The sequence below is a fragment of the Gasterosteus aculeatus genome, chromosome 1 (assembly GCF_964276395.1).
Source record: "Gasterosteus aculeatus chromosome 1, fGasAcu3.hap1.1, whole genome shotgun sequence".
Lineage (NCBI taxonomy): Eukaryota > Metazoa > Chordata > Actinopteri > Perciformes > Gasterosteidae > Gasterosteus > Gasterosteus aculeatus.
This window is the reverse complement of record NC_135688.1, coordinates 7,337,188-7,347,630: the sequence shown is the minus strand read 5'-3', so window position 1 is coordinate 7,347,630 and position 10,443 is coordinate 7,337,188. Positions and strand designations below refer to the sequence as shown.

The 10,443-nt window shown below is 46.8% G+C and overlaps 1 protein-coding gene across 1 annotated transcript; it reads left to right on the top strand.

Moving 5' to 3' along the window:
- The first annotated feature begins 2,266 nt into the window (after positions 1–2,266).
- On the top strand, positions 2,267–10,001 carry fzd4 (frizzled class receptor 4). The gene is made up of 6 exons (XM_040183805.2): positions 2,267–3,002; positions 5,341–5,478; positions 5,595–5,981; positions 6,199–6,344; positions 6,900–7,147; positions 7,265–10,001. Exons 1-6 carry the CDS (start codon positions 2,739–2,741, stop codon positions 7,681–7,683), a joined length of 1,602 nt encoding a protein of 533 aa, XP_040039739.1. The 5' UTR covers positions 2,267–2,738; the 3' UTR covers positions 7,684–10,001.
- The last annotated feature ends 442 nt before the right edge of the window (positions 10,002–10,443 follow it).

Here is a 10,443-nt window from a genome sequence, read left to right as displayed (position 1 = left end):
GTTCTAGATTCCTTTAAACGCGTAAAACTGTATTGGAATACTGAATTCATCATGCTATCCAAAACTGCCTGATTTCCTCCCGCAGCTGATTGCTGGTTTGGTCACAGAGGATGTTGTGCTTGGAGTAAGGACAGTCACAAAATATACTTGTTGATTGATGTGAACCAGCACCAGGCTACTAAAATAGGTTATTAGAAACCGCCTGTTTCAGCTTAATTCATATAGATCTGGACCTACAAATGGATTAAAAACCTGCAGTTATCTTTTCTTTGCTTGCCCGCCAAATGCCCATTTTAATGGCGAAGCCTATAGTCAACTGTTAACTCAGTGGTTTTATGGCTTAAAGGGTAACTGTGGTCATTATCCACTCAGCGTGATGGTCATTAGTCTGTCAATTCCAACACGTTGTCTGCTCACCACTGCTATTCACACTCGACTGGGAGAGTAAACAAGAGGGCAGGACGGAGTGTGCTGGAGGCGCTGCAGGGCCTCACCCCCCCCACACACACCCCCGACCCCCCTTTACCGCTCCGCCTGCCTGGCTCATCTCCTCCTCTGTGTCTGCTGTTAAAATGAATGCCGTTAATCATCAGGACTTGATAAAAAATGTGTAACTGTGGATAAAGTACAACAGAAAATAGCTTTGATTTGGTTCTCTATTTTGTGTTTCCCATTCATTCATCTCTTTATTTTGGGCGCACACACGGCTCGCCCCTGATAACCATCAGCTCAGAGGCACACTCTATTGTTTCAGCTCAGTGCTAATTACTCCAGGTCTTGACCCCAGTTTCAGCCAAAGAGCAGGAGAGGGGGGATGGCGAGTATTCGCATGTGTGTGTGTGTGTGTGTGAGAGGGTTGGGGGTGGGGAGTTCATTGCTGCCGCCAATCAATTGTCACACCGGATTCGCCTAAACATCGCAGTATAATCCGAGAGCAAAAACAAACCAGACTGCTGCTGATGTTTTAAGCATTGCAGTTGGTTTGTTAAATAACTCCACAGAGGTACATCGGCACGAACACATTAAATCAAGAGCTTTTGGGAAATAAAATAATCTATTAATCTGCAACACTGCTTATTTGTCTTGGCCGCACCAAATTCCCTCTGTATTGGTTCTTTGTTGTTCTCTGGCCAGAATACAATTAGGTTTTTACCTCATATTTTGGATCCAGCCTCACTTCCTTGTTGTGGTAGTTTGCCAAGCATGTGTTTGTGAATCACGTACAAATTAGTATGCCTAAAGTCGTTTCAGACACTCAAAACTTCAGTTACTTAAGCTGTCAAGCAACTGGACTGGACATGTGGAAATTGTTGTATCGTAATGAAAGTGTTTTATTTCATTACGCTTGCCCTTTCTGTGGAAGCATGAAATTTGAGTTAAGTGTAGTTCTGAATTGAATCTTCCATTTAAACTCTGGGCAAATGAACATTAGAATACACTATTCGTGGAATTTGAAAAGTTCTGCGGAGCTCTTAAGTTGAGTTTGATTAAACCTGGCAGCCTCAGGATTGGAAATCATGTGAAGAAAACACAAATCAAGTAGCCTACTTAAGCTTTCCTCCTCTCAAAATAGTTGCAACAAATCCAAGCACTCCAATCACCCAAGTTCACTTTTACAGCAAAGAAAAGCCAAAACAACACTCTTCACTGCACGTTTCATGCTGTAAAAGAGAAGTCTTCCAACAGGGAGCTACATGCAAACAAAACCTGTCCGCTATGTGCATTCATTGCAATGCAAAACAGATTCTCAATGCTTCAGCATCCCTGAAGGCCCTACTTTCAATTACAATGTCACGAGCACTTAGAGATGACGGGCCTTTAGAGGGGGAGAGTGGAACCTGCGGTGGCGTCCCAGACGGGCTTAAAAGACCATTAGGGACTTTAAATTTAAAATGAAAACACGCTTGCACTGAAAAATCAACCTTTCAGATGCTTATTTTCTAAAGACAAAGCCAATAAAAATATGTGAAAGCCACGTCTGCCAGTATAAATACAGGTTCTGGATATTGTCAGAATTATTTGTGGAACCCTCCCTTGAATTTCTTTGCTGGAAGGCTGGAGAGGAGGGATGACGGCAGAACAAGAGGACAGGAGAGAAGCAGAGCCGAAAGAAAGTAAAGAAGTGAAGGCAAACGGGACGACACGAGGCTGGCCCTTGTGTTTTCCTCTCGGATCCCGCCCTCCTGGTCAGGGGTTGGACAGGGAAACCCAACTCCCGCTCACCGATTGGTCGGCTCCCCTCTGGACGGGCGAAGCAGCCTCTCCTTCACAGACACAATAAAGTTTAGAGCCGGACGCCTGCAGGCAGTGGGCGCAAAAAGCCACAGCGACGTGTGTCTGCGCTGCGCGTATCCCCGCGGACTTATCAACGGGAAAACCACGCAACGAGGACTGCGGGATTTTATCCGATTTGGGGATTTCTTCTATTACTTCTTCTTCTTTTTTTTCTTTTTTTAAACTGCAGATGCGAACGTTATTTTTGAAGTTTCGGGATATTTGCATCTACTGAAATGCTCGTGGTTGGATACGATAAGCTCCAAAAACGCACGGACTACACGCGCTCCGGTCCGGCTGGACCGTAGCCCCCGAGCACGCGCCGCGGTTTGCAGGGTGACCAAACTGAACTTTGGCTTCAGGGTGGGGGTGGTGGTATTAATAACGTTGCAGAGGGCATCCTGCTCGGCTTTGCGGGGGAGGAGAGGAGAGAGTGGGGGGGTGGCGGGGAGTGAGGGGAGACCATGCCCGGGATTTTGCGGTCGTTCGGCGGGGCGGCGCTGCTCGTCCTGTCCGCGCTCCTCGGCGCGCTCCGCGAGGTCGAGGCGTTCGGCGACGAGGTGGAGGAGATGACCTGCGACCCGATCCGGATCAGCATGTGCCAAGGTCTCGGCTACAACGTCACCAAAATGCCCAATCTGGTCGGCAACGTGCTGCAGTCAGACGCCGAGCTGCAGCTGACCACGTTCACCCCGCTCATCCAGTACGGCTGCTCCAGCCAACTCAAGGTACCGGGATGATGCGTGCAGATGCATGCAGATGTTAGACCAGGATGAACGCTGATGGTGCAGGAGGATAATATATGTTGGAGGCCAGCTTGTTAAAATGAAAAATAAGTGTTGGGGGTCGCTGTCTTGCTTCCATCTCGCCCTCATGTTTGTGTGTGCTGGGCTGTCATGCTAATTTAAATGAAAATGCCCCCCTCTGTGTGTTGACATTCGGAGTTCATGCCCCCCGCAGCAACAGCTGAGTCTGCAGTGCTATGGGCCTATACTGTACTGGGTTGTTGATAACAATGGTGCCCTCAGTGTCCTAAGACAAATGCTGCTTGTTTGCCTGATGCACCATGCGGGGGGGGGCGGGGGGGGGCGTTATCTCTAACATTTGAGACTATAAGTGGAAAGACAAGACACACGCAGAGATCAAATGGTGGATAAATGGGAGCCCACGTTTGTGGAAATGACATCCTTTTACATTCTCTTTATTCAGAGATGCCTCACACATATGATAGTACCTAGACAGATTTATATATATATATATATAAATATCATTTCATTTTATTTTATTTTAAGGTAAGACAGAGAGGATCAACTGCAGCATGAACCCTGATCTGTCCTCCAACTAAACATTTTGGAGTAAGATTAGCTCTCCCTCCTCTCCCTCCCCGTCCCCCCACCTCTCAACTCACAGACCGAAGGGGGAAGAAAGGGGATACAGTTTCCCTTTCCCCTAACATTTGCTCTAATGGGAGGCTTCCTGACAGGTCACCGGAGCAGCTAATAGCAGCGAAGTGACAACACTCGGGTTACCGACGGCCGGGGGAAACACCCGGAATGTGTTACAATGCTGTCGCTGGTGTAATTCACTGTGGGAAATAAATGCTGCGGTATTAATATCGACTGCTTTTATGACCTCTTTGTGAATTGTTGTGAAACCTGGGGCTCCAATATGCGTGGTTCGGTTCTGGGAACAAAGAATCTCTTATTTGCGTTGAGAAACTTAATATGGTCTTCAGGTCGGCCCGTCTGCTCTACTTGCTGAGGGAAAGCTGCTGCGACCCAGATACTGATCAGAGAACAGTGTAACAAATTAAGTTTGGAGGAAGTCCCGCTGCGTCAGATAAGAGTTCCTCACATACTTCCCTGCAGTACGTTACAGAGTGAGAGTTGTTGTTGACTCCTAATCAAAAGCATTGGAAGAAGAATTAGCTTGCAGGTGTCAAAAAAGAAGCTAAGTATCTTTAATTTATTTAGCAAATACATTCTCTCAGAAAACGAGTTGTAAAAGGTTGCAGTGTATATTTATTTATCAACCTTGACACCATTCTTGGATTCATGTTTCATTCATGCTCTGTTCAAGGGCTCACTTCAAGCTGGGATTTCTCCATCACTGGATCGAGACCGCAAACCCAAAACATTTTGTTAGAATTACAGCATAGTGAAAAAGATTGGTATTTAAGAAAGAAAGGTAGCAAACCATAACTATTTTAAATCAGCCCGTCTAAGATCCTGCAGCACATGTTTGTTTACTTCACCTGAAGGTAGCCAAGTAAGAAGTGCTTTTTGACTTCTCTGTCCTTTCATATCACGACGAGCTCGGCACAATTTCACACCTCGTCTTCAAACCAAATGTAAGTGTGACGGCACGAAATCAAATCAAAGCGTCACATGTGACTGAAGACTGCTCACTATCTCTACAACTCTGACTTGGATATCTATTTCAAAAACACTGCCACAGGACAGAGAAAAGTGAGCCTTGGATTAGGGGGGGATTATGGAGCATTACATGGCACATGCCCGTAGTGTAACAAGTCCACGGATTGTTATGAAGACGTCGAGTTGTGTGTGTGCGTGAGAAACCCTGGAGCAGGTTCAATTTTGGTCGTGGGGGTCTCGAAAGTAGAAACCCATCGTAAGAGGTGATGCAATGTATTGAAAGCAAAAGGCAGAGCGAGTGCTGTATGTAAGAGGACGGAGGATCCACATGTGGCAGCAGGAGGTGTAGCCATCTACCGGCTGTAGTAAATGGGAAGGGCGGCCCACATGGCACCGGCACCACTGTTTTCACTTCTTTCACAACTGACTTGATTTTGCTTCTGCTTCGCAGTTTGTTTTAATGTACAAAGATGTTGACTACTTCTTTTATTTTACCTCGTGCATCGCTCCTCAATATGTTTTTTCCTCTTTTTCACTCCTTAAAATAGTTCTGTACTGTACGCACACACAATATTTGCAGCGTCATCGGTCTAAGCTTTACTGCAGTCGCTGTATGTTCCTGTGAACTGTCAGTGAAACATGTCGCAGCAGAACGTTTAACCTCTGGTCTTTTGTCTTTGCTTTGCTCCAGTTCTTCCTCTGCTCAGTCTACGTGCCAATGTGCACCGACAAGGTTCCCATCCCCATCGGTCCGTGTGGGAGCATGTGCCTGTCTGTCAAGAGGAAATGCCTCCCGGTGCTCCATGAGTTTGGCTTCATTTGGCCTGAGGTGAGTCAAGAACATGATTTCAAGAACATGCATTTGATGTTTAAAACCAACATCTTTTTTTCTATAAAATGAGCACAGAATGTATAAAAAACAAGGCATTTCTCATTGTGCTCCAGGTGCTCAACTGCAGCCTCTTCCCGCCTCAAAATGACCACAACCACATGTGCATGGAGGGCCCCGGGGACGAGGACCCGCCCTACCAGCCCGTCCGCCACCCCCCCCAACAGGAGGACTGTCAGGCCCTGGGTTCTGCACCCGACCAGTACACCTGGTTGAAACAGAGCGAAAGCTGTGCTCTCCAGTGTGGCTACGACAGCGGGCTCTACCGCCGGGGGGCCAAAGTCTTCACAGACGCCTGGATGGCCGTGTGGGCCGTGCTGTGCTTCCTGTCCACCACGCTGACGGTGCTGACCTTCCTGCTGGATTCACAGCGCTTCTCCTACCCGGAAAGGCCCATCATCTTCCTGTCCATGTGCTGTAACCTGTACAGCGTGGCCTACTTGGTAAGTGGGAGGATGGGTGTTGCATTTCCCCGTAGAGTTTATTTGAATGAAGACTGAAATGAGTGCAGTACATCAAATGCGTCTAGAGGATTGTACAAAGTCAAGTAGCCACTATTTGTCATGATGAACTCTAAATAAAAGTCAGATTGACTAATAAAAAGAGCACAACCAAATGAGAATTTGTTGTTGTTTTCCGCCGTGATTTTCCATCGCGCAGGTGCGATTGACACTGGGGAGGGAACGTGTTTCCTGTGACCTGGATGCCACCGCTGTACCGATCCTCGTACAAGAAGGGTTAAAGAGCACCGGCTGTGCCATAGTCTTCCTCCTGCTCTACTTCTTTGGCATGGCTTCCTCCCTCTGGTTAGTACAACACACACACACACACACACACACACCTCTCATCATATGGGTCTTTCAAGTCTTTGTCCCATTGTCAGTTGTTGTGATTGGAACAATTTGAACATGAGACTTGCATCCTGTTTTCTTTAAAGGCCAGCTATCCTGTCTCATAACCTCTGCACTAGGTGGATTCGGGGAGACAAAAAAAAGGCACTTTTTAAGTGTGCTGCAGTACATTTGCTGTCACAGCTCTTTTTTTTCCCTTTTCCCTTTGCCCTGGTTTTCCTTCACTTTTTTCCTTGTGGAGGAGCAGCAGACCACAAGAAGCAAAGAGTACAATGTCTCCTCAAACACAATCACAACCTGCTGTAATGCGACTACTGATGATGATCTAATTCAACCCTGGAAGTACTGTGGAAAAAGCCATGAAGCTGGTTGAGTTTCTGAGCATCTCAGTAAACTGTCATTTTGCCTTTGCATCTGGTGTACAGCAAACGTGTGTGTTCAGAAAGACAAACCCAACTGCACATGTAAGCAGTGTTTGTGGCTCTTCGCTCATCTTCGCTCTTCTTCCAGGTGGGTGATCCTGACCCTCACTTGGTTCTTGGCTGCTGGACTGAAGTGGGGTCATGAGGCTATAGAGATGCACAGCTCCTACTTCCACATCGCCGCCTGGGCCATCCCGGCCGTTAAGACCATCGTCATCCTCATAATGCGACTGGTGGATGCAGACGACCTAACTGGACTCTGCTATGTGGGCAACCAGCAGCAGGAGGCGCTCACAGGCTTTGTGGTGGCCCCACTGGCCACGTACCTTCTAATAGGTAAATACAACAGCACCGAGTTAAGAGATTTGAGCTATTAGTAATAGCTTAGCTGCCATTGTGTTTTCTCTCTCTGTTGGTCCTTACGAGACCGTTGTTTCCCCCTCTGATTTTCAGGCACTCTGTTCATCTGTGCCGGCCTAGTGGCCCTCTTCAAGATCCGCTCCAATCTGCAGAAGGACGGCGCCAAAACCGACAAGCTGGAGCGTTTAATGGTGAAGATCGGGGTGTTTTCGGTTCTCTACACGGTCCCGGCGTCCACTGTCATCGGCTGCTACCTCTACCAGCTGTCCCACTGGGGGGAGTTCAGAGCCAGCACGCAGGACTCGTATGTGGCGTCGGAGATGCTTCGGATCTTCATGTCGCTGCTCGTGGGCATCACGTCAGGCATGTGGATCTGGTCGGCGAAAACCCTCCACACCTGGCAGCGCTGCACCGCCCGTCTGCTCAGGGACAGCAGGGCGAGCCGGGGGGGCAAGAGGGCACCGGGGGAGGGCTGGATAAAACCGGGGAAGGGCAACGAGACGGTGGTGTGAGGAGGAGGAGGAAGAGAGAGAGGGAGAGAGAGAGCACGGACAGGAATGGACCTCTACCGGCTTCACCGTCACTTAAAGAAACGCAATGGCAACACGAAAGCTCGCAGAGAGTCTGGAAAGCACGCCTCACCCGCCCCCTCCAACCGGCTCCAACGAAGGAGGACAGAAGTGGAGGGTTGGGTTCTTTGCCCGGTAGAGGTGGAGAAAGCGAATGGTGATCAAAAAAGGGCAGAACAGAAACTAATATGCAGACCAGACGCAGCGATGAGCTGTGTAGCACCGCGTCTACCTCTCTGCCTCTCTTTTCTCCAGGGACTGAACCTGCTGGAGACAGAAACCTTCATACCATTGTGTCTTTTTAGGGTCTCTTGAACATTTCAGAATTTTACACTGGAGGGTCGTGGAGCAGACGTTACACAGGTGCCGGCTGACGTTTCCCAAACGCGTCTGACAACTCGAGGTCCTGTGGGGCCTTTTTCACATCCTAATGGGGGGAATCACAAGGAAATACCCGACCAAAAGTAATCCGAACCAGATGACAACCCATTAAATATGGCCTTAAATCTGTGATGTGTTTACATTTGAAGAAACCAATATCATACATTTTTGTAAATTATCACTTTTTGTACAATTTATAAAAGAGCAAGTGGTTTCATTGCTCAGAAATTTTTTGGAAAACCAGCTCTAAGCTGCGATAATGCACTACAGTTGTATACAATTTGTGAAGCGTCACATTAGGGACGGCAGCGGCGAGAGCCTTTAAAATAAACTCTAATGCGGTTAAATTCACAAGTCACGCCGCAATGAATCCTGGGCGAAAAACCCAGCTGGGCCTTTTTATTGACCCATAAACGGAGAAGCGGTAAGATGTCTGGGAAATGTAGGCCTTTGTGTTTTACCTCAGCAGTCCACGAAAAGATCAGCTCACTTCCAATGATCTGTGCCGCGTCGGTGGGAACCCCGTACTGCATATGCTCCTGAGTCACCGTGAAATCCTGGAAATTAAATCCATTGCCTCTGGCCTCCTCTCCAAACATCGGGCCGAAGGGCACGTTGAAGAATTAGAGGTTATTAGACGACCACTTGCCAAGAGACACACAGGCGCGCAGAGCAGGTAGTTCCCACGAATCTCTTCCACGAGCAGCTATCACTGCTGAAATACCACCAATACTGAGCCCGCCTATATACAAAGTTGTAACTCCTTGCCGTCTTTTTATTCCGCTTCAGTTCAATAAAGGAATCACAGGAGTCTGTCGGTTGCGCTCGTCGGTTCCGCATCAACCTCGTCGACCTCATCGTGGCTCGTTCGCAGACAATCAAGTCGTCCATGAATGAAAAGATTACATTTCAGAATTTCTTTTTCCTCCCAACGTTTGAATCCTGCAGTTCTCTTCTGTAACTTCTTATGAACTGTTCTATGAGCTTTAATTAGAATAAGTTATTCCGGGTCTCACAGCTGCACTTAATTCTACAAATGCTCCCGTGAACCTTCTATTTGCCTGACAATCTATCTAGCAAAGCTCTATTATTTCAGTGAGTATTTGAATGTATCCTATGCGGGCGTGTGTCACGTTACACCATCCCCCCCTTTAAGCAGGCTGTTTAAATGTATAAGAGCTTGAGTAATTTGGAACTTTGCCCCCCTGTGCGTCATTTTAACCACATAGTGCCTCGTACAGGTCATTTTAACCGAATGCTTAAAACCCGGGACAGAAATTAACTTGTTGCATTTTTCCCCAAAACTAAATGTAACAGCACCCATGTTCCATTGAAAAGATACTTGTGGGGTAAACCTAGAACCGTGAAACACCAGTGTTTCTCAAACAAACATCCATGGCACGCTTATTAAATCTCCAAAGTCAAACAAACATCACATTGAGTTAAAGTGAATTAAATTAACCTCTGACCACTTCGCTCTGAACGAATGCAGTTTCCCACTGGAACCGAATGAATGTTTTTGGCTTTCTCCTGTGGTTTGCTCGCACGGGGCTTCAGGTGACATTGCCGAGCATTCTACACGCGTGCCGAGTGTGTGTGTGTGTGTGTGTGTGTGCCGCAGCCTGATGAAGATTGAGAACCACTGGTAGTGCAGGTTTGTAAATGCTTTTCGGGATCAGTTCACCATCCCTGACCGTAGCCTTTGAAGGTCTAGACTGTTCCTTTGTGTAGAAAACTCATGGTCTTGATGATGTCAATGTATTTGCTAATTTATCATTGTAAAAAAAAAAAAAAAAAAGAAAGTGACAAAAAATGTAAAACTTGTTATTTAAAAAGACTTTTGTATCAGAAGATGATGAATAAAACGTTTTGGTTTCCAATATTTGTCAGATGCCATTTTTGTGTGTGCACTTCAAATAAGCATTTGTTTGACTAGATTTTCTTTTGTCAAATGTTGTTTATGAACGAACAATGCTGCCACCTTTTGTCTGATGAGATGTGTCGGGATGTGACGCCGCTCCACACGTCCATACAGCAGCCACTACTTTTTGATTCCTCTTGTGTTTGTGTATTTTGGTTTTTAGGATAAGAAATGCTCCATAACCGCTAAATTAGTTTTGAAGCTTCTCTGGAAACGGTGATTATACCGTGTAAACATCACAGTGCCATCAATCACATTACATGAAATATGAACTTACAACAACCCCAACACACACACACACACAGAAAACACACACCTCCTCTCACTTCAAAACGACTTGTAATTGTTTTACAATTACACATAATGACTGCAAGACTGTATTTTGCCAGCGCATGGGATAA